General features: G+C 39.8%; 1 protein-coding gene across 1 annotated transcript in view; it reads right to left on the bottom strand.

The window, feature by feature from the left end:
* Positions 1-23,166, bottom strand: part of abca5 (ATP-binding cassette, sub-family A (ABC1), member 5) — a 37,828-nt gene extending 14,662 nt beyond the window's left edge. Inside the window, exons 1-22 of the mRNA XM_023286810.3 lie at positions 23,027-23,166; positions 20,557-20,726; positions 18,201-18,387; positions 17,916-18,089; positions 15,589-15,686; positions 14,505-14,731; positions 14,280-14,421; positions 12,498-12,686; positions 11,565-11,712; positions 10,509-10,686; positions 10,048-10,106; positions 9,233-9,519; positions 7,885-8,004; positions 7,629-7,767; positions 6,158-6,248; positions 5,860-5,999; positions 3,950-4,069; positions 3,657-3,858; positions 1,344-1,510; positions 951-1,078; positions 656-793; positions 451-564 (exon numbers count right to left, since the gene is read on the bottom strand). Coding sequence (XP_023142578.2) covers positions 451-564; positions 656-793; positions 951-1,078; positions 1,344-1,510; positions 3,657-3,858; positions 3,950-4,069; positions 5,860-5,999; positions 6,158-6,248; positions 7,629-7,767; positions 7,885-8,004; positions 9,233-9,519; positions 10,048-10,106; positions 10,509-10,686; positions 11,565-11,712; positions 12,498-12,686; positions 14,280-14,421; positions 14,505-14,731; positions 15,589-15,686; positions 17,916-18,089; positions 18,201-18,387; positions 20,557-20,726; positions 23,027-23,039 — 3,231 coding nt within the window. The 5' untranslated portion in view covers positions 23,040-23,166. The remainder of the gene's footprint in view (positions 1-450; positions 565-655; positions 794-950; positions 1,079-1,343; positions 1,511-3,656; positions 3,859-3,949; positions 4,070-5,859; positions 6,000-6,157; positions 6,249-7,628; positions 7,768-7,884; positions 8,005-9,232; positions 9,520-10,047; positions 10,107-10,508; positions 10,687-11,564; positions 11,713-12,497; positions 12,687-14,279; positions 14,422-14,504; positions 14,732-15,588; positions 15,687-17,915; positions 18,090-18,200; positions 18,388-20,556; positions 20,727-23,026) is intronic.
* Between the last annotated feature and the right edge of the window lie 68 nt (positions 23,167-23,234).

Genomic DNA, 23,234 nt, shown 5'->3' with positions numbered 1-23,234 from the left:
CTTTAGTCTCCACCCGGACAACTGTGTGACTAAACATTTGCTTGAAAAGGAGTGAATTTAGGTGCTGTAACGTCAGAAATTTCTGAGGCTGGAACCAAATAATGATATTTACACAAGCTTTCTATGAGCGGAAACCGTTAATTATTGAACAATTATTGTATGATTAAAATTCAATTAACTGTGCAGCCCTAATATCACAACAATCGTACACATTTTAAATTAGATTAGTATAATTGCCATTATTGCTTTTATATTTATTTCCAATTAAACATCCCTGATTGGAACACTTCAAATCTATTATCTGTTGATTAAAGCAGTATAAACGTGCTAAAGTGTTTTGAGTAAAGTAGTATGTAGAGATGTGTTAAAGTGTAATATTTTATGTCTTTGTGTTTGTTGAAGAGATCAAATTATAACAGTTAATTCTAATCTCTGGGAGTTGGCGGTTACCTCTCGGTCTCGAGTGTGGTCCATTGCAAAATACGCAGGCATTCCAGCGGCCAGCATTCCCAGTATGATTGCCTCGATGTACACCAGAGCGTAAGAAGTAGCGTCTGGGATTTGCTGAGGGATGTCAGAGTGGAAAAGTTTAATATCTATAAATGGCAGCTGGGAAACTTCACACGTAGTACCTTTGTCTCCATCAGATACTCACATAATCAAAAGGTTTGGTCCATGTTCGGATGTGTCCAGAACCATTTAAACCTCGTAGAAGAGCGTTGCTCAGTATGTTCACCGCCATCGGTAAGGAGTGAACTGTGGTGCTGTTAAAAGCGACGCTGTACCTGAAACCCTGTTAGCAAACAAAACCAAGTCAACTCCAACTAAATAAAAAGCTCTCGGAGGATTCAACAATTCATCTGTATCTCTATATTAAGTTTAGTCGCTCGGGTTTCATCAAATATCTGGTGCCGAAGATTAAATTCAATCTGTGCGGTATTAAAAGTGACCTTGCTGGATCCGGTTACGTTGATGGCAGCACTGTGGGGAGCTGCGGACATGTAGTCGCTGTGTTTCATCATTTCCACGCTGATATCCTGCAATTCCAGGTTGTGGACGAAGTCCGAAATATCAGAACCTGGAGACAAAGACAAGGAAACACAACTAATGCATGAGGAGGAATACTGCACTGAAAAATAATCATATCACCATAAGTTAGAATGGGAAACGGGACGGACTTATCGATTATGTTTTACTGTGTAATTTAACAGCAGCTGGTGTTATATCACAATATTTACAGCACGCAGCACTTTCTGACAGACAGAAGAACCAAAACTGCATTCAGAGGACAAGTGTCAGCAGAACAGCAAAACATCACGATGCAAAGTATAACTTGATCTCACCTGAAGAGTTCTGCACCAGGAGGCTCGTGGCGTATCTCCGGGGCGCCTGGTGCCTTTTGAGGAGGTAAATGGGCGAAAACTGGCGGTCTGAGGAGTGAATCTGGATGTTTCCTGTGGCCAGAGACAGGACGAGGACGGCAGCGACGAACACCAGGAACAAGGCCAAACTGCAGGAGGAGTTAGGAAACACTGGATGAAGGTTTTTAACCACACGTACAGATTCTGCTCATAGGAAACGAAAGAGGGATGTATCGTGCAACAAATATCTCCAATTCAGAACTCAAACCAGAGATGCTGCAGTTCAAACCTGAACATATTTAAATGAAATATTTGATCTGCTACCTTGAACTTCTACATGGAGACTTGATTAAAAAGTTCACACTAACAAATTAAATATTAGCAAAGCTAGGTTAAACTTTATTAAATATGCACATAGAAGCACTTCATATACGACGATGTAAAAAGTTGGAAATGCGTTGTGGCTCTTTTTGAGAATTTTCAGTTTGCGTCTAAAAGACTTAGACACGTAAAACAGTGAACAATCAAAAACTTTTGAAATACTGGAATAATGTTTCTACACTTGACTGATGTAGAAAAGGAAAATGTGCCAAAATGCAACAGAAACATAACTTTCTTAAAATACAGCGACAACCTTCAAGACCAACTTTCTTCTATTCGGCTCTTCCAAGCTTCTTCGGTGGAATTTCTTTATATTGCAAACAACTGTTCGTGTTTACCTCCGTCAAGCTGCTTGATTTTTGCATAAGTAATTTTACAAACAAAAGACCATGTGTACTCTTTTCTAGACTAGACTATAGTGTATCTGATCACAAACACAACAACAATTTATAACTTTTAGGTTGTTGACGCCTGGCTGCGCTGGAACACTTGTACTAATTAATCTACAAGTAGATGCATCAAACTTAAATTTTTGTCAGAAAGTCAGCATCAGTCCAGATTTTCTTTTAGAGTTTTATAACCGACTTCCACTCCATATTTGCTGGTTTGGGATGTGGTATAACCTTCATATGAATGAGTGGAAGTGTGTAAAAAAGGCAGGTGTAGGGTCTGGATTAACACAGGCCCATAGACCTAGATAATAAATTAAGGGCAACACTAACAAGAAGAGATGATAGAACAAAAAAAGGAAATAGTGGCTGCCAAACTACCAGAAACACCACATTAGAAATGCTCTATTTCCATTATGTTGTCTACTTTGGTGCCACCAGCAGGTCTTCCTAATGGGTCCACTCCTAATATTTGCATAATGCTAGGGCATAGAAACGGGAATTACTTTGCATCTTTGCAAGACTTCTCAGCATTTGCTTTCAATTTGCATGATTTAATGCAAAGAGACCTTCGGATGGAAGTAACGCTGATAAATGTCTGTTAGTGTACCTGCCTGCTCTGGTGGTTTGTTTCAGAAAGTCTGACCAACAAGTCTGAGAGGGCTTTAAAATGGATTCATTAAACTGTTTCCTAAAAACCATTATGATTTCTATGGGTTTAGGATGTTGGCATGTTTCCTCAATTTAACTTTAGCTATTTATTGAAGTTACCAGGCAATTGCTGAATGAATGTTAACCAAAGAAACAAGGGGCTTAGTCCTAGTGTTGAGAAGATTTGCAAGAGTCACAACTTCAGTGCAAAAGTGAAAACAACCAATCAGTTTGCATTATTCACTTCAGCTCTTTGGCTTTTGAGAGTTTGCATACAAAAATCCCAATACATCTCAACTGTGTCCATATCTCTAGAACTACCACAGAAATGACAAGAAAGAAACAGGTGAGTAAAGAAACAAGAGCACAGATGCAAATATATTTCATAATTATAGCAAAAATCTATTTTGATGAGTGAGTCTTTATACTATAATCATGTTTATTTTGTTGCAAAGTACACCAATGAAACTATGACCGTTTTTTTATACAAATCTGACCTTGTGTCCAAACTTTTGGCCTGTAGTGTGGATAAATGTTAAATAAAATACACATAAACTGGCTGTTAAAGAATGGGAGAATCCTTGTGTTCTGCTTGCTCAACAGTGGTTTGATAAATTGATATTAAACAAATCCACAGATGATTTTATTTGCTTTTTTATTCTCATTTGTTATCATTTCCCCTTTGAGGTTGGATAAAATCTCTTTAAAAGGCCCCACAAAAATCCTCCCGTCATGTTGCTACCTCCCGAGCCAGAGTCGTACCAGCTAACAATACAACATTAACTAAAAAAAAAAAGCAAATTGGTGCATGAGTCCTGAATGACCGATCTGAAATTGCATCTAGTTTTTCAGTATTTTGTTTTTGTTCGCTCACGTGTAAACGAAGGCCTTCCTCTCCCGGCGCATGTTGAGCATGTGCAGCCACGCCACGGTGCTGAACTGCTGCCGCCACAGAGCGTGACCCGACACCACGTCCGACTTGCTGTCTGAGAACGTGAGCAGCCGCTGGTCTGTGTCGTCGATGGAGGCGTTGTCGCATTCGTCCTCCGCCTGCTCCCGATTGAACACGCTGTAGTCTGGAAATATCGCAGCTTTACTCAGTGAAAGGGCACTTCACTGTTTAGTAAATCAAACACTTACAATCAGCGCTTTGGTAAAAACACTCACCAGCTTGATCCACTTCAGCCTCGGCCTCCAAACGAAGGAAAACATCTTCTAGCGTTGTCATGGAAACGCCATAGTTGATTATTCCCAGGTTGGGCTGACCATCAAGCTCGGAGAACAAGCCTATGAAAGATAAATTAATCACTGCTCAAAGCTGAGTCACAACTTGAAATCATTTTTTTTTTTTTTAAACATCTGTCTGGGTGGGTCTTTTGTTCTGAAGGACGGTAGCGGTAAGAGGAAATTATATAAATGAACTTTTGCAGACCACAACGGTAGCTGAAAAAGTGGGGTTTTGCCAATTAATCCATGCACAAGAAAGGGTTTTTGAATTCGACCCAGATCACTAACACATCAAGCGTTTATGTTACAGTCAGGCCCATAAAAATGTGGTCAACTTCCAGCATTTCAGTTCTGTACACCATCATAGAGGATTTGAAATGAAACAATCAATATCTGCTTTAAGGGTAGACTTTCAGCTTTAATATGAGGGTATTTACATCCAAATCAGGTGAACGGTGTCGGAATTACAACACATTTTATATGTGCCATAAACACCCACGCCATGATACTACCACCACCATGCTTCACTGATGAGGTGGCCATGATACTACCACCACCATGCTTCACTAATTAAGTGGCCATGATACTACCACCACCATGCTTCACTGATGAGGTGGCCATGATACTACCACCACCATGCTTCACTGATGAGATGACCATGATACTACCACCACCATGCTTCACTGATTAAGTGGCCATGATACTACCACCACCATGCTTCACTGATGAGGTGGCCATGATACTACCACCACCATGCTTCACTGATGAGGTGGCCATGATACTACCACCACCATGCTTCACTAATTAAGTGGCCATGATACTACCACCACCATGCTTCACTGATGAGGTGGCCATGATACTACCACCACCATGCTTCACTGATGAGATGACCATGATACTACCACCACCATGCTTCACTGATTAAGTGGCCATGATACTACCACCACCATGCTTCACTGATGAGGTGGCCATGATACTACCACCACCATGCTTCACTGAGGAGATGGCCATGATACTACCACCACCATGGTTCACTGATGAGGTGGCCATGATACTACCACCACCATGCTTCACTGATGAGGTGGCCATGATACTACCACCACCATGCTTCACTGATGAGATGGCCATGATACTACCACCACCATGCTTCACTGATTAAGTGGCCATGATACTACCACCACCATGCTTCACTGATGAGGTGGCCATGATACTACCACCACCATGCTTCACTGATTAAGTGGCCATGATACTACCACCACCATGCTTCACTGATGAGATGGCCATAATACTACCACCACCATGGTTCACTGATGAGGTGGCCATGATACCACCACCACCATGCTTCACTGATGAGGTGGCTGCCACTCACAGGTGTGTTCTTTCTTTTTAAGAATGCACCAAACAGTTGATTTGGTCACACCCAATGTTTTAGGGATCTCTCTGATGATTTTTTTTTTTATTTTTCAGCCTAACAACAGCTTGCTTCACTGATAGTGAAAGCTCTTTGACCTCACCAGACTCCAAATACCACATCTGAAATGAACTCTAGACCTTTAATCTGCTCCTTGCAAATGAAATATTGAGGAAATAACACACACCTGGCAATGGAGTAGCTGAGCAACCAATTGTCCAATTATTTTTGGGCCCTTAAGCAGGTGGAGGGTACATCTAAAATGTGTTGAAATTCCTCCACCATTCACCTGATTTGGATGTAAATACCCTCAAATAAAGCACATTTTGATTGTTTCATTTCAAGTCCATTGTGGTGGTGTACAGAGCCAAAATACTGAAAATTGTGTGTCCCAATACTTATGGAGCTGACTGTATTTGTCTTGATATTGCGATCTGACCTGGAAACGTGTCCATGCTCTCAAAAGGCAGAGTGTAAGTCAGTTCTGCTTCGTGCTGTCGAGCCAACTTTGCTTTGGGAACGTGGTGCTTCACCAAAGACGTGATCTTTTCAGCTTCACATCCCTCATTGATAGACATTCTGCAAAGGAGGGAAAAAACATCTAAAACTAGTTAAATGAAGACACATCTGGTTAATCCACCGACTCTTAGGATGCATCTTTTGCTGAATTTGTAGCTCAATTTATACACTTAATGAGCTTTTTTAAAAAATCATCAGGATGAACATTTGCCACTCGCCTGAGATGGTATCCGACACCACACTTGGTCTTGAGATACAGAGAAGAGCCGACACATTTCAGCTGTCCTTGGGAGATCACAGCTTTGCGATCTGGATGGACAAAAACACAAACACAAAACAGATTTCAGAATAAGTCGTCTGTCTTTATAGGTCAAAAAAAGGCTTGTTACCACTACTCTTATGGCTGTGCGTGCATGCTAGGTTCATCCCCACACACTCTAGATTTACTACAAATCTTAAATCTCTTACTTACTCTATAGTCGTCAAATATTACTTTATAGCCATAAAAAATTAACGAGGCGTTTAAGTTGTGCTTGGAATCAGTTATGAAAATGCCTAAAATCTTAAAGAGCTGATTTCACTGCATGAATTTTAAGCAAGTTTATGTGACTTGGAGTATGTATGATCATTTATGACTTCTTTCTGTGTCTATTTTTAACAGTACTGCACTTTGGTTCAATTTTTACTGTATTTAATGTGCTTTACATAAAAAAATTATTGCTATGTAAAATATTTTGTGCACATTATTACTGTAGTGCACTCTTAATCTTTATGTAAACCTTATTTAAGGACAGAGAGAAGCACAGAATCTGGAACTCTGCAGCTAGAAGCAATTTAATGACACGTCTTTAAAGTGTAAAGTACAGCTCAGATGCTTGTTAGTAAGAGTAACAAAGCTTTTATGTATATCGATTAAAAAGAGACACAAAATGATGAAACGGGAAGGAAAATGGCCAGAAAAAGACAATAAATTATCAAAAGTGAAAAAAAATCAAATAAAGACACAAAAGGATCAAAAAGAGACACAAAACTATCAAAATGAGACATAAAATAACCACAGAGACACAAAACAACTAAAAAGAATTGTAAAATGACCAGAACAAAGTGCAAAATGGCCACTAATAGATGCAACAATGTGCATCACAAGACATAAAATGACCACAAAAAGGTGCAAAACAACTACAGTGGCAAAACAACAGAGACACAAAACTACAGAAAAAATATATAAAACCTCCTCACAAAGCATAAAATGACCACAAAAAGGTGCAAAATGACCAAATAGAGACGCATAACAACAAAGAGACACAAAACTACCATAAAGAGACAAAACAGCCACTGAATGATATAAAACAGCTAAAGACAGATTCAAAACGACCTCATTACTAAAAAGTAACATTCGTCTTTCAAAGTGGAAAACTAAAGGAAGCAAAAGCAATATTTAGAACTTAAAAGTTGCTTATTCCAAAGTTGAGGCAGCAGGATTTATAACTCTGACGAAACCCTGAATCTGTCAGACACTTTAATAGATGCAAATGTAATAGAGTGACTTGCAATCCACTATTTAAGCAACTAATGTTAATTTTAAGTATTAAAAGGACTAAAAAGAAGACCCTGTTTTAATTTACTGCTGCTGCCGGATGTGTTTGGTGCCTGTGGGTCTGTGCGTTCTGTAACAGGGAGTGTTGGTACCAGCGAGGATGTCGGCTTCGTCCATGTAGTGTGTGCTCAGTACGGTCACTCTGCCGGCTCGGCGGCTCTTCAGCAGAGACCAGACCTGGTGCCTGGAGCAGGGGTCCATGCCGGCCGTGGGCTCATCTAACAGCAGGATCTGACAGGAACAAATACGTCGCTCAGAACAGCCACAGACCGGTGTTTTATAGGTTAAAGGCTCTCCAGTCTGATATATACACAATCAAATTAAAGTCTCATTAATGCTAAGAGCTACCTTGGGATCTCCGAGGATGGCGATGCCCACAGAGAGCTTCCTCTTCTGGCCTCCACTCAGATTCTTGGCCTGAGCTGTCATGATCTTCTCCAAGTCCAGATCCTTCAGCACTTTGGTAACCTATCAGAGAAACAAGAACACACTAAGGATCAACAGATCTATACTTCCATTGAATTAACAGCTCCTTAATTGCATCTGATGCTACATAAAAAAGCATCAGAATCATATTTCATGTCACATTTTGGCATGTAGATATCATGCAAAATTGCTATATTACCATTTTATTTAGTGTTTTGTCAAGATGTGGAGGATTAAACTTGTGATTTATGTTTCTAATGTCACATGAAAGACTATCACTGCAGGTCTAGAGAAGTGAAATTTAAGACCTAAGAAGTCTTAAATTTCTCTATGATGAAATGCAAGACATTCCATGGAAAAAGCCTCGTGTAAAACATGTTTTTACTTCATCAAATTACCAACAACAGTCTTTCTAACTCATGGTAAATTTAGTTTAATTGTAAATGCTGTATATATACCACCGTCTTTTCCTTAATGTTATAATTAGCAGGCAACATATCCTGAAATGTTAGTTACCACTGAAATTGAAGTCAAAAAGATAAACAAAATGGAGAAATCAGAGATTTTCCTCAATTTTACCTGAACTTTCACATGTCCTTGTTTACAGATTGAGCATCAGACTACAACAAACTGAAGGCATTCATTCAAACTAATATTTTTGTTTGAAAATGCATAACTTCTGCTACATTTATGTCTAGCATCCACAATACTCCAGCGTTTTAGAACCCCTAAAACTTAGACTTTTGAAATTGCTGCTGACTCTGTTTGAGTTTGAAAACTCTGGGGTTGTGTTTTAGTCTGACTGGGCAAAAATTAAGGCTCGTGTGATTCCTTGGTTTGTCACTCCAAAGAAATGATCATTTCAAAATGCATGAAATTAATAAATTAATAACAATACACTTATTTATAAAATGCTTTCGGTCAAAGTGCTGTGAACAGAAATAAAAACAGTTAAAAACAGATAAAAACAGGAAATTGAAAATGTATTAGTGTAAACTGGCGCTACCTTGCTGGAGATGCTAATGTAACATGAAAACTACAAAAAAGAACATCCTCTCTGGATGTCATATAACCTCCGTGGTAATCTTTGCAACAACTTTAAACTGCAGGGACACAAAACAGAAATCTTGTCTCCTGTCTCTTAGCATTTTTACCTTTCCCCTTTGAAAGATGTGTTGCATCATTTTTAGGGACAATTAAGGACTTAACTTTGTCTAAATTCAGTTACAAATTTCTAACACTCAGACCTATATTTTAATCCTCACTCTACCTCAGCATCAATGTCTGCAGGTGGGATCCCTTTGATGGCAGCAAATATCCTCAGGTGCTCCTCTACGGTCAGCACATCAAAGATGATGTTGAACTGAGGGCAGATTCCCACCAGCTGCTTCATTTCTGACCCGTCTGCAATCTCGGCCACGGGGGAGCCGTAGATGGTGGCCGTCCCGTTGGTGGGGGGGCAGATGCCGCACAGGATGTTCATGAGGGTGGACTTTCCAGCGCCGCTGTGTCCGAGCAGAGCTGTGATCTGACCCTCGTAGATGTCGAATGTCAAACCTGAGAAAGAGAGGTAAGAAACAGGAAGACGACATCAGGAAAATCAGTGACGAAACTTTAAATTAGACTCTTTTCTTCTAAGGATGAAATGGAAGGATGAAACAAAACATGCAAAAGAGGCACATTGTGGGCAGAATATTAAATTATTTCAGCGTTTAATTCCAAAGTGGTCATGTCGCACTAAAACGTAATGTGATAAGAGAAATTAGGCTCAACATGGGACCCTTTCAGCTTTGCAAAAAATAAAAAAATAGCGAGAAAAATGATTTTTTTCCACATCTAATCTTAACAGGAAACTGTGTTTTTGCTATCATGACAAGGCCTCTGTATAAATGCTTTGCCTGTATGGGTAATAACCAATCATATTTATTCTCATATCAGACTTATTCATGTAATATTTTATGTTTTGTGCAGTTTTTGAAAAACTATTTAAATTACTTTAAATTAAGATGTCACAAAATTAAAAAAAAAAAAAAACATAACTGTACTCTAAAGGCCTTTGACCTGAGATAAACCTCGGGGACTCACCTCTCAGAGCCTCCACGATGCTGTCCTTCTCTTTATACACTTTCCGGATGTTATTGATGCTGTCAGAGACAGAGCAAGCGAGGGATGAAGACGGAAAGGAAAAGGAAAACAGAAAGCAGAGAAGTGTAAACACAGAGAGAGTGTCAGAGTGAAGAGCAGGTCTCATGTTACCAGCTGTTCCCACAGGCTCTTCTCAGCCAGCGGCACTGTTTAGCTCTAAACCTAGAACAGGCTGCACATCTATCTGAGCCTGATGCTGATTTCTACAGGAAACTCTCACAAGCTGCATTTCTTTTTTCCTTTAGATATGGATATTTTGTGTGGTACGCTGAATATCAAGTCAAATATGGTGCTGCAAAAGAATCCAACATACAAAAGCAGGTATTTAACAACCTACATGTGTAAGAAGCCCTCAGAACTTTCAACCCAACCAACATTCATGTGCAAGTCTAGATTTTTACCGGATGGCTTCTTTCCCTCTGAACTCGGGTGAAACCGGTTCCACAGACTCGTCCCCACCGGGGGCACCGTTCACCTCCGCGTCGTACACCGAGCTCACTTCGACGTAGCGCTTCCTGCGTTTGGACCAGTAGGATGGCTTCAGGAAGTAAACCAAGGAGCGCCTCATTCCAAACTCGCCTGCATATCAAACAGCGTCAGATTTACAGATTAGCACTGTACATTCCAATAAAACAGTAATAGGTTAAAATTAGGGATGCCCTGATCCGATCTCAAATCAGGATTGAGTTAATGAAGATATTTTTTTAGCTGGTCCAATCAGCACAAACCTAAGCCTAATCTTTTGTTTATCTAGCTGTAGCGATGCAAATTTGAAACATTTTTTTAAATACCCAATCAGCACCTTTATCTGTGATTTATAGATTCATTGACAACACAAATTGAGCACAGTGGAAATTAGTACTGCGCTAATATTGCTGTTTAAGTCAACAGAATCTTGCCACTGCAATACGAGATTAGTCCCGACTGATCTTAAACATGTGACCCATTAAGCACCATGGAAGACTTTGTCATGGTGGCCGGCTGCTAGCTAAACTTCCACAATGCTCTCTGACCCTTTTTTCGGGTTGTCGGACTTTTGTCACCATCTGTTACCAGTTTTTGAAGTGCGTACCATATTCACCTGTAATGTTTCATCCTGCAACATGTACAATATGGCTGAAGCTATTTTTATGTCTTTATGTGGCACTTCTTCCTTAGCGTATCTAGATTTTTTTTAAGATTGTTGTATTTATTTGGTCTTTCAGATTTAGATTTTACATTCAGATTTTATATTTATTTCTTACTAACCCTGTTGCTATCTTGCTGTCAAACTAACTTTTGTGTAAGTTTCAGTTACCAAGACAAATTCCGTGTGTGTGCGAGTCCACTTGGCAATAAAGCTTTCCTGATTCTGACTCTGATGCTGATAAGAAAATGTTATTAGTAGTGGTGGGAATGACTCAAACTTGATCAGGACATCCCTAGTCAAGATTAAAGTAAAGTGTTTTTATACTTACCAGGCAGCACCTGGTCCAGGTAGATAGCCAACAGAAGGTAAATGACGCAGTCTAAAACCAGCATTAGCAGGGGCACGTATAGCGGATGAGGGCCGTTGGTCAAAGATGAAAACACAGCTCCGTCCCCTTGAGCCTCCAAGTAAACCACCTAAAATATATATAACACACAGACGTAGTAATGATCAGTACCTATGGCTCCAACTGCTTTACGTTTACCTGCTTAACAGCCACCAGCAGCTTCTTTAAGCTACTTCAAAGCGGCTTAGCATTGCGCATAATGTTCAATCAGTACATTTCTTCACAATGTAGAGAACAGTTATAGTAGATTTTAGAGTCTCCAGAGGTCTCAAATTTCACACAAGTGAGTTTGAAAAGATGCAGGAGATGAGTGGCGGTCCACTTAGTTCTGATATAAACCACATCTTAGTTCTTGTTGGTCAAATATGACTGACATTATATGATTAAAAATGAAGACTTTTTTGAGTCATGTTCCAGCTGGTGTAGTTAAGGCCGTTTTTGCAACACAAACATATTTTTAGATTTTACCTTCTAAATTTTGAATTTTGACCATACAGTTCTTCCATTATTAGATTTTCTAATTGACAAATATGTGAAAATTCCATAAAAAGAGGCGGATGTTAAAAGGTTAGTGGTCACAAGACAGTATGCTTCATTTTAGAGTGTCGTAGACGGATATTTTTAGCAACAGTATGTTCAGTTTTTTTTAACTATATGGAGTAGAAACTACACAAAGTGCATTAGATTCAAAAACAAAAAGCAATGTTAGCGGAATGTCAAATAGATTTGGAGCTCGATTAACGCAAAGAGCCACAGTCACGGTGATGAGGGGATTATGCAACAAACTACAGTAGTACTAACTATATTCATACTTTAAGATGACACATGAAGAGTGGTTAACTGTGTGTTTTTAACCTGTGCAATCCCGATGGAGAAGGCGCTGGGCGAGAGCAGGCAGAGGAGCCAGACCAGCGGCTGTGGGAAGTCCTTCATCAGCACAGTGAACAGTGACAGGCAGCCAAACACCACCGTCAGCATGGAGCCCACTGTGCTGGCAAACTTGGGCTTCTTGAATAATGGCGTCAGCATGAAGGAGAAAAAGATCTGTGGGACAGGAATGAAAGAAGACTGTCAGAGACCAGAGGAGGAGAGGAAGAAATCTCAAGTTTCTGGACTCCCACCGTGTTGCTCTGTGGGAGCTCTGACAATTCCAGCTAAATGCAGCACAAAAATTTATAGTTTAGAGACTGCATTGAGGGATATATGTGTATCTTATCACTCTGAAATATGAGGAGAAATCACTTTTTAAGTTGCCTAATAATTTAAAAAAAATTTCTTGGTAATTTGCATTTGCAACTTTACTTTGCAATCATTGGACCTGCTGTATTCTCAAGTCATATGGAGATAGGGTTAATTTTGAGCACTGTATATTTATTTATTTATAATCGGCTGCTGTTTCTTTTTAACATTTCTTTTAGACATCTGCTTTGTGAGCTTGTGTTTGCAGTCTGTTTTTATGTGTTGTATTTTATTGTTGGAGCCTGTCAAAGAAGAATTTCTGTCATCATTTGGGATAGACAAAGTCTATCTATCTATCTATCTATCTATCTATCTATCTATCTATCTATCTATCTATCTATCTATCTATCTATCTATCTATCTATCTATCACGATTCGGTCAAATGCCAGGTAGTAAGAGGTGTAAACAATGGCAAACTTCTAATCTAGTTTAGTACTAGAGTAGACTAGGTAGACATGTATTTGCGATACACTGCCCCCTGCAGTTTGGGAGCAGACGCTGCATGGAGTATAAAGTCAGTCTCTGGAGCGGATTTCCAAGCGTCTCATTTCCGCACGACTCGTTCATGTGGAAAGTATAACCCAGCCTTAACTATGACAACAAGTGAACACTACGTCAGCTGCCTGCTGAGGATCAAATGATTGTGATCCTACTCCAAATCTACCACTGCAGATTTATCGGGACTTATCTGTTGGAAATGATACAAGGAACAATTAATGAAATTGTGGGGGTGTTTCTGAGTCCCATTACTTCCCACTGCCTGCTACATATTTAGGTCACGTGATTCAGTATCCATACATAACGTAAACATGCATAACACACGCATGTGCTCGGCGCAAGGTCATTTTGTTTGTGGGTACATCTATATTAACTGGACACATTTTACATTGGCATGATTTCTGTCACAAATTTTTTCAAGATTTCAGCCGTCAGAAATGATACAACGACTGAGCAGCCTTGGCGGAGTGCTGAGCTCTCTGAGTGCTTTTCTTGTTGCTACATGTGGTCTTTCCTATGAGCAGAAAAAACAGCATATGCAGGTGCACTTTAAAGCGCTTTAAGCATTTTTATGCATTGTTAAGCGTAAATACCGCAGTACACCAAAGTTATAAAAGTACTACTTTCACACAACGCAACCAGTTGAAATTTTAACTCCCACACTCTCAAAAAAAGGTCGCAAATGCAACCATTTTGTTCGCTTTGATTCTAGGTTTTTACCATTTTTATAAAACATTTAATCCCTACTTTTTCTGTGATTTATGGCATTATATCTATCATACAGCATAGAAGCCACTTCTGAGTTCTCTCTCTTTCTAGCTGTGGTTGCTGTGGTTCCACAGAGGTGCAGAACTTAATATTGCAGCTCAAATAAAGGGGTTTAATTTCTCTCTACTCACAGATGATATTCCATAGAGGAAGATGAGGAAGAAAATGACAAAGAAGTCACTGTTCGGGAAAAGCGCCGTGAACGTGGCAATGACGGCCATCAGGATGGACATGGTGGTCACCAGAGCAGCGTACAGGAGGCCCCACGATAACCTGCAGGACAGCATAAGAATATCAGCATAAAAACAAGCTCACATGAACACAGATTCTTTAATAAATCCCCCTGCTTTCCTCACCAGAACGCTGTGTCGTAAAGCCCCATCATAGTCATGGTGTCCTTGAGGCGATGCTCCTTCTCAGCCGCCACGTTGACGATGAGGAAGGTGACGAAGGGCGTGAAAGCCAGGACCAGGTAGATGGAGATGAGGGCGTGGGGGAACTTCTGCACCTCCACAGAGCCCGGCTGACCCATCATCACCACCTTCAAGTCCATCTCGCTCCACACCGAACGCTTTGTCTGCATCTGCGCGCAACAAACGGACCAAATCGATTAGTTGTTTGGGCTTTAAAATGTCGGAAAATGGAGAAAAATGTCAATGTTTCACAAAATCCAAAATAACAACCTATAGTGTCTTATTGTGTCTACAACCCAAAGTAATTCAGTTTACTGTCATAGAAGAGGAATGAAACCAGCAAATATTCACATTTAAAAAGCTGGAATCAGAGAATTTTGACTTATTTACCTTGAAATTTCTCAAACTGATAACCGTTTATTGAAAACGTTGGCAAATAAGTTAATAGTTGACAACTAATCAATGTATTGTTGCAATTCCAACAGCAAGTAATGACTGTTTTTATCAGCAGTTCATTTCTCATTCTTTATTTATTCATCATTTAGTGAAGAAAACGTCTTCAGATTGTGCTTATTTTGCCTTGGAAATAGACCAATACTTCAAATCGCAATGATAAAAATGTAAATAAAACAGCAGATACTTCAATGAACAATTGTTTGGAATTTTTCCTTCACAAATGACTTAAATCATTTATCCAGTGCAAAAAATGCTCGCACATGTTGCTACTTGAAGCTAACAGATCATCGTATTATATGGAGACTTGCTTGAAATATTTAGGAAAATGCACAAATGAAATTTTACCTGATGTCAAAAATCTTTATTCTTTTGAAAACCTTCCATAAAATGCAGACCAACTAATATCATCTGTATATTGACCTGCAAATCTTTATATTTAAAATTCAGATATTTTGCTTCAAATGACTTAAATAAGCACCAAAGATATTTCCTTTAGTGCACAAGACATCACATGTCTGTTCCTTCTCGACAGTAAAGTGGATTATTTGTGGAGGACAGTGTTTGGTCTCACGTGGATGATGGCTGCGTCGATCAGCGACTGGAGGCGGATGAAGCCGGAGTACCAGTAATTAGCTGCCCTGCAGTTCACTGAGCTCGTAAGGCAGTTGGCTGCAGGAAAACAATTACAGCAAAGTCAGTGCCTGATGCAGCTGACAAACACTTTACATTTCAGCTCGGGAAGGTGATAATCTGGCTGGTACTGGTGTTACTCTCTTTCTACTCAAGTCAATTAAAAGCCAAGTTTCTGACAACGGCTAAAGGATGCGATTGACATAAACAACCACAGAGAGAAAACAGTCGCATACAAAATGCCTGCAAATGTTTCATATTATAATTAAAAATAATTAAAGGCCAAATAAAGTCAAGTAAAGCAGAGTCTGGTAATAAGCCTAGTGATAAAGATGGTAATTTAATGTTTCTGCGTGTCGTCTTTCCACAAAAGGACTAATTCAAAGTTAGTATGGAGCACACAGGACTCCAGTTTAACCTCCCACCTTGTCTCAGGCAAAGCACATCACTTGCTAAACATTTTCTTATCAACAGACGCTAAATTTACCGATGCTCCCTAAACACCCCACATTGTAGGCTGCTATAACTGCTGTAGCGCTCAGACAGGTGTGACCAAAAATTATTTTAAAAAGAGTTAAACGAGGGCGTTCTAATGTCAAATTCGTGGGATTTTTTTCAACATGCGCTCTTTTCTATGAGTGGAAAAACAGCGCATGTACAGGATCACTTAGATGTCCTCATTTTTTTAAAGAAAAGCAGTTTTTGTTGCTTTCTGGCACAAAATACATCAATGCTAAGAGACCCCAGTGTCCTCTGCTTAAATGAGTCCCCTTCCTGATACATAGTAAAGCATAAAATTCAAGAAAGAAACATTTTTAAGAGCAAAAATAGCACATCCGTAGCAGCACACGACAAAATTCAACATCCACATTTCAATTTCTGTTTATAATGTCTCTCTGCATGTTTAACTGTCAAATAAAGGCAAAAAAGTGCATATAATAGAGAAAAAACGCGTTCGGTACAGTTAAGAAAGCAATCTTGTGGACAGGGAATGTGTTATATTTCATAGTTCTGATTGTGGAAAACAGTAAAAAAAATAAAGAAAAATGGTCGACTTAGTAGGTCTTTCCAAGTTTTTGATTGATGCTGAATATGCATATGCTCTTACACTACCATTCAAATGTTTGAGGTCACTTAGAAATGTCCTTATTTTCCAAAGAAAAGCATTTTTTTTTCAATGAAGATTACATTAAATGAATCCTAAATCCAGTCTAGACATTGTCAATGGGGTAAATGACTATTCTAGCTGTAAACAATTGATCTTTAATGGAATACAGGGGGTCCTTGACTTATGTCGGAATTCCATTCCTACGGCGCAACGTAACGAAATTTTCGCCGTAAGTCCAAACTCACATAGTGTGATATATATGGCGCACAACCAGCAAATGTAAACAAAGCCATCCTCCTCGTATAATGCCACATGACGATGTATTCGTCCACTCCACTCGCCAACTACTTCCTGCGCGAAATTTGTTTTAACATCACAAACGCCGCACATCAGAATGAACAAGGTTTTCTTAATAAATTTATGGGCAATGGCGACGTAACCACGAAACACCGTAGGTCGAAGACATCGTAAACCGAGGACCTACTGTATCTACATAGAGGTACAGAGTCCCATTTCCAGCAACCATCACTCCTGTGTTCTAATGCTACATTGTGTTAGCTAATGGTGTTGAAAGGCTAACTGATGATTAGAAAACCTTTGTACAGTTACATTAGCACATGAATAAAAGTGTGAGTTTTCATGGAAAACATGAAATTGTCTAGGTGACCCTAAACTTTGGAACGGTAGTGTCAGTGCCATCCGCATTTCATGAGAAGACCTAATTTTTAAACGTAGATACAGACCGAAGCTACAAAAGTACTACTTTCCACCACTGTTGTTAACGCAGTAGCTGTCTGTGCCTGTTAGAGCAACACCAATACAGCTTAACAATCATCATGACCTCACACAAAACGACCTGTTAAAATTTTAAGTCGCACACTCTCAAAAAAAGGTCGCAAAGGCTTATGTAAATCTGCATGCCACTTATAATAAACCTGGAAAACGTTCTGCAGATATAAATATACTGCTTTGACCTTACGGGGTACAAAACTGGGTGTGACACTGGCAACAGAAAATAAGCTATGTCTATTTTGAAATTAATCTATAAAACATGAAAAATGTGCAGGGGTGGCTGGTCGGCATCTCCAAAGGGAAAGAGAGACGACAGAACCAAGAAAAAAAACACAATGCAATGAAACAAAAATCATATCAGACTGTACCAATAGACTCTGTGTAATCGCTGGGTAGGGGCAGCTGGTTGTATGGGAAGCGTAGCCTGTAAGACGTGGCCGAGCTGTCCATGAACACCACACCAACGTAGCTGGACGGCTCGTACAGACTGGCGTTCTCCAGATCCTCCTCGCTGGCAAACATCTCCAGGCGATCCTGCATGTCTGGAAACACAAGAAGGGTATAGTTTCAAAGCCTGTTTCATCCTCCATAAACTACTTTCCCTGCATCTAACACTAACTCAGTTTAAACCACGATAGGGTTTTCAGACTTACGCATCTCCTGAGCCACCTCCTCCATGATGTGGTTGGTGACGTTGGTGATCGGCGTGTAGCCCAGGCCCTTGAAGAAGGGGTTGTCGGGCTCCAGCTCCGTCGTGCTGATGCCTCCATAGTAAACGTGGGGATTCAAAGTGCTGATGAGTATCAGGAGACCCAACAACAGCAGAGGGAGGATCAATTCCTGTACAGCAAGACACACAGTAGAAACTGCATATTAATCTATCTGCCGGTAATCGAAGAGGATGCTGTGATTAGTCTAATTTTAGTGATTGCCTCGTCTTTGACAGCCCTACTTATCTCCACAGTGCTGGAGAATGCTCTGGTTACACCTCATTACCAATCTGCTATAAAGAGACAAAACACAGTCTAATTTGTTTGTATTTCCACAAACTAATCCCAATCTTTTTGGGCAACGCTAAGCCCAGGACGCAGCAATGGTGCCCCTGCAGAATAGCACCAAGAGGAATCGCTTAAATGGAACTTTTGCATGCAAGGAGGTGAGAACTGTCAACAAAATCGCTCATCTGTATTTAAAAAAAAAAAAAAACACAAGCACACCTGCCTTTTTAGTTGTCATTTTCATTGTCTAGGTTGTCCCTCGAAGCTTATTGTTGTCTTTTTTTTGGTGGCGAAGGGGATTTTGCAGCAGGAATGACTAGCTTTTACTCACTGTCTAAATCCGGTAAGTCAGACCAGTTAGCATCAAAAGCTCATGACCATGCGTGAGGGAATTCTGGTGCTGGAGAATGGTCTGGCTATACCTTATTATCATTCTCACTCTGATTTGTTTGAATTTCTTCAAACTAATTAAAACCATTTTGGGCAACACTAAGCCCGGGATGCAGCAATGGTGCCCCTGCAAAATAGCGCCAAGAGGAATAGTTTAAGTGGAACATTTGCACGCAAGGAAGTGAGAACTGTCAAGACAACAGCTAATCTGTATAAAAGACCAAGCACACCTGCCTTTTTAGTTGGCATTTTTCATTGTGCAGGTGGCTGCTCGAAGCTTATTGTTGTCTGTTATAGGTGGTGAAAGGGATTTTGCAGTAGAAATTAACTGTTTACTCAGTCTAAATCCGGTGAGTCAGACCAGTTAGCATCAAAAGCTCATGACCATGCCTGTGGGAATTCTGGCAAATTGTGACCACAACAGTGCAAAGACATGTTGGTATTTTCTGCTGATGAGTGTGAATTCAGCAGTGAATCTGACTGAGCAGTGAACCTTTTTTCCCCTCTGAAAGACAGCATGCTACAGCTTGACCTTGAGCTACAGACTAAACTCAGAGCGACTTAATGCTTCTGGCGGTTTCACCGGTAAAGACTTGATCGTGTACTCTAAAACATGACGGAGACGATTTGGTTCACGTGGGAAAAACTTGAACTCTCAATTTATGAACAACATTCTGTACCCTCAAACGAAGCTCAAGATTCCTGTCGATTCTTTGGACAAATGAACGGCCATCCAGGGTTTAATTAACAATAACAGTTTGCCTTTCTGAATCTAACAATTACACGCAGTGACGCTTAGGACAGCTCTGAACTTCCCTGACCACTGTTGCAGAAGCTGCAGAGAGGTGCCAGAGTGCCGAAGAAAAGTTGATACACAGCCACATTAAAAATGCATCAGCGCAACTTAGAGCCAAATAAAAAATGCATGGTCGAACAAAGAGGAAATAGGAAGGAGAAAGAGGCAGGCCATGTCACCTATTCAATCCTAGAATTAACATTTGTCTTGCGGATAACTGATCTGTATTTTTTTTTTATTTTACCAACAGCAGAAGTTTGTGGTTTCTTTTGCAGCCACAGGTTTACCAAGTCACAGCACAAATGTGTGACAACATGCACGCAGTAAAAGCCTTGTTAACTGGAAGTGAGGTTTCCCTGGAATGACTGCAAGGAGCTTTCTCAGCATAACAGCGCGGCAGCCTTGGGGAAAGGTGTGGGAAGGCAAGGTCACAGTGCATGATGGGAAAAAAAAACAAACCTGTAGACATTTTTAGACAGACACTTATTTGGTTGTCAGAAGTAAAAGATTTTCTACCTTCAAAAAAAGAGGCTATATCAACGTAAGTCAGTAACAAACACAGTGCACATAGGTTTTAACTTGTGAATAAATTAAACTCCTTATCTATTATTCATAAATGACCTTCATCAGGCTCTCCATTTTTTCAAACGTACAAGCTGTTATCTACACACTGCAAGTCTAGTTCTGTCTTCACTCATGTAACGTACATTATTGATCCATATTTCCAGGCAACTATGTACTCTGCTGCTAGATAAGCTGAGCAACATGAAGACAGCCAGGTTTTACGTTGAACAGATTCGTGTCAGTCTGCTGAGAACTAAGCACCTGAAGGCTCTGTTGCTTTGTCCTCCATTTGATGAGCAGATTCTTGTAGAGGAGGCTTCGCGTTTGGTGCCAGACTCCAGCATCTCGCCTGTACACGGGCTGCATACTCCCAGCATTCCTCATCTGGATGACGTATGGGCGAGAGGTCGACTGACTGATGCTGGCCTCAGCTGCAAGTGAAACAAATGCTGAAGAACTGCACCATTCAAGCAACATTATTTGCAGTTACATGGACAATCACTCCAGATTTCAGTGATTCTCATTAGAGATCCCAGCTGTTTACAGTGAGGCTAATAAGGTTCCCTTAAGTATTTAATCCAAAAATAACTCCCTGACCTACGCTATAGGCTTCCGCCTGTTGTGAAGCACCAAACCTGCCAGAAATATAAAAGAACAAGGGGTGATTCTTGATCTTGATTTAGACATTTAATTCATTCAAGGGAAGAAAAGATGCTCCCAAACTGTGTCCTGGGAACACACATTGCACTCCTGCTGTTCTTTCTAATTAAGCATCAATCTCAGTGGCACATTTTTAAACAAAAAGAGCGCAAAGACATTTTTCCAGCTCACAAGAAAAAGGTAAACTCAGAGCTCCTTTCTCTGCCAAACCAGTGGATCAAAGTCTGAAGCAAAGACTGGTGGGTGAGAGTTGTTCTCACAGAGTTTACTGATCGCTGAGTGGGAGTGGAACGTGGGGCAAACATGTGCAGAAAGAGTATATTTAGTCCAACCAGAAAGACAGGATCACTTTAAGCAGTTACATGTTTACTGAGCAGACTATCAAAAAACTTCTTGTAGATACACGAGGCATTTTCTGTCTGATTATTAGTGAAATAATAAGATGCATAAAAGCGCAGCGAGGAACAGGAGGGAAACACTGACAAGGAAGATTTGGTTGCAAAATCAAATTTAGTGTCAGTTGAAATTAAATGTTTCGGGTACAGAAAGGATGACTTAAATCAGAAACTGGGGCCCAAACACAACCAATTTGCTTGATGAGTGTAAAGTCAGATCTGAAGCCATCCAAAGCAGAAAACTTCCTTTTCTCGATTGCTTATTTGCTCCATAAAACGCCAGAAAATAGTGAAAAATGTGTTGCACAGTTTCCTCAAATGTCTGATTTTGTCCAAAGATATTCAGTTTACTGTCACACAGGACGAAAGAAAATAGAAAATATGTATATTTAAGAAGCTGGAATGAGAAGATTTAGTCGTTAGTTTTTCTTAAAATAAAAACTCTAACCAATTACTCAATTAACAAATGAGTTATAATTGATGTAGCTTAGCTGACACCCAATTAAATAATCGCTGCAGTTCAATTTTGGATGCCTTTTATAGTGTTTATGAGGTGAAAGAAAGGTTTCAAATGGTTTGCAATCCCAAAAAAAAAGCCTGCACAGTTAAAAAAAACAAAAACAAAAACAAAAAAAACATTTTCAGCTAATTTTTAAAAGGCATTTTTTAAATTGTCTTTCCAAACAGTAACTCGTGGTGAAAATTTAAATAAATCACAGAAAAATAAAATATGGCAATGTCGAATTTGTCCAATAGGGTGCAGCCCTAGTTTCTTCTTTATTGTCCATTTAACACTCTAATTTTCTTCTAGTTATCAAAGTCTGTGTGCTTCTTAATGATGCCCGTGCCTGTTCCAGGGTAATAAATTATTTAATCAACCATAAATATCGAATTAAAACAAGTTAATGTCCACTTTAGATGCCTCTGCCTTGTGAGCAGTTTGTGTTTCAGTACAACTTTTTAGTGTTAATTTTATTGGGCTACAATGTGTGTGAAAATATCCAGTTTTTTGCATATATTCAAGCAATATTATTCAGTACTTTTTATTGTACTCTGCATTTCTCTGTAGTTTGGATTTGGATTGCTGGTGTCGTAAAGAAGCAATCAGCACATAACCTGAATTATGTTCATTAATCTCTGACATTTTACAACGCTTGAATTTATCACTTATCACAATGACAAATCAATAATCGTTAATTACAGCCCTAATTATGATTCATAGACTAAACAGCACATTCAGATACAGCAGTGTAATCATGGATCACACTGATAAGAATCCAGCAGCAGTGTTGGCAGCTGCATTATTAGACACTGTAACAGTTAGCAGTGTAATGAAACTCGGTGTTTTTGTTATTTAGCTTGTTTTCAGGAGCAGCTAGCTGGCGTTGGGTTACCAACTGCCGCTAACGCTGGCATTTCTGTTTGCTAACAAACAGTTCCTTTGATTTGGAGCGGCTCAGTCTTCGCTGCTTTGTCTTCAGGCTGAGTGCAAATCATTAAAAAAAAGTCCAGGTAAGCTAAACACTTAAAAATTAGCTGCTACAGATTGAAAATGTTGTGTTTTGTGAGCTAACGCGCTGTATGGCAACAAGCAACGCGAAGCAAGCTAGCAGGCTACAGCAACACAGCCGATGTCAATGGGAAAAAACACATTCAGTAACATTTAGCGTACTCACGTATGAAATACATTAAGGCATATCCTTCCTCGTCTTAAATTTCGACGGCATCACATCACAGGTGTTATTTTGTGTCACTTAAACCCCCCGAAATGAGCCTCTTGCTTCTTGCGTCGCTACTTCCTCCTGTCAAATTCAGCTCCCACAAAAAAAACGTGACGCTCGCCAATCAGAGCCCGTATTCGTGTGACGGACGGCGCTTTGAGCC

This window comes from Amphiprion ocellaris, chromosome 18 (genome assembly GCF_022539595.1).
Source record: "Amphiprion ocellaris isolate individual 3 ecotype Okinawa chromosome 18, ASM2253959v1, whole genome shotgun sequence".
Classification (NCBI taxonomy): domain Eukaryota; kingdom Metazoa; phylum Chordata; class Actinopteri; family Pomacentridae; genus Amphiprion; species Amphiprion ocellaris.
This window is presented reverse-complemented; position numbering and strand designations above follow the sequence as displayed.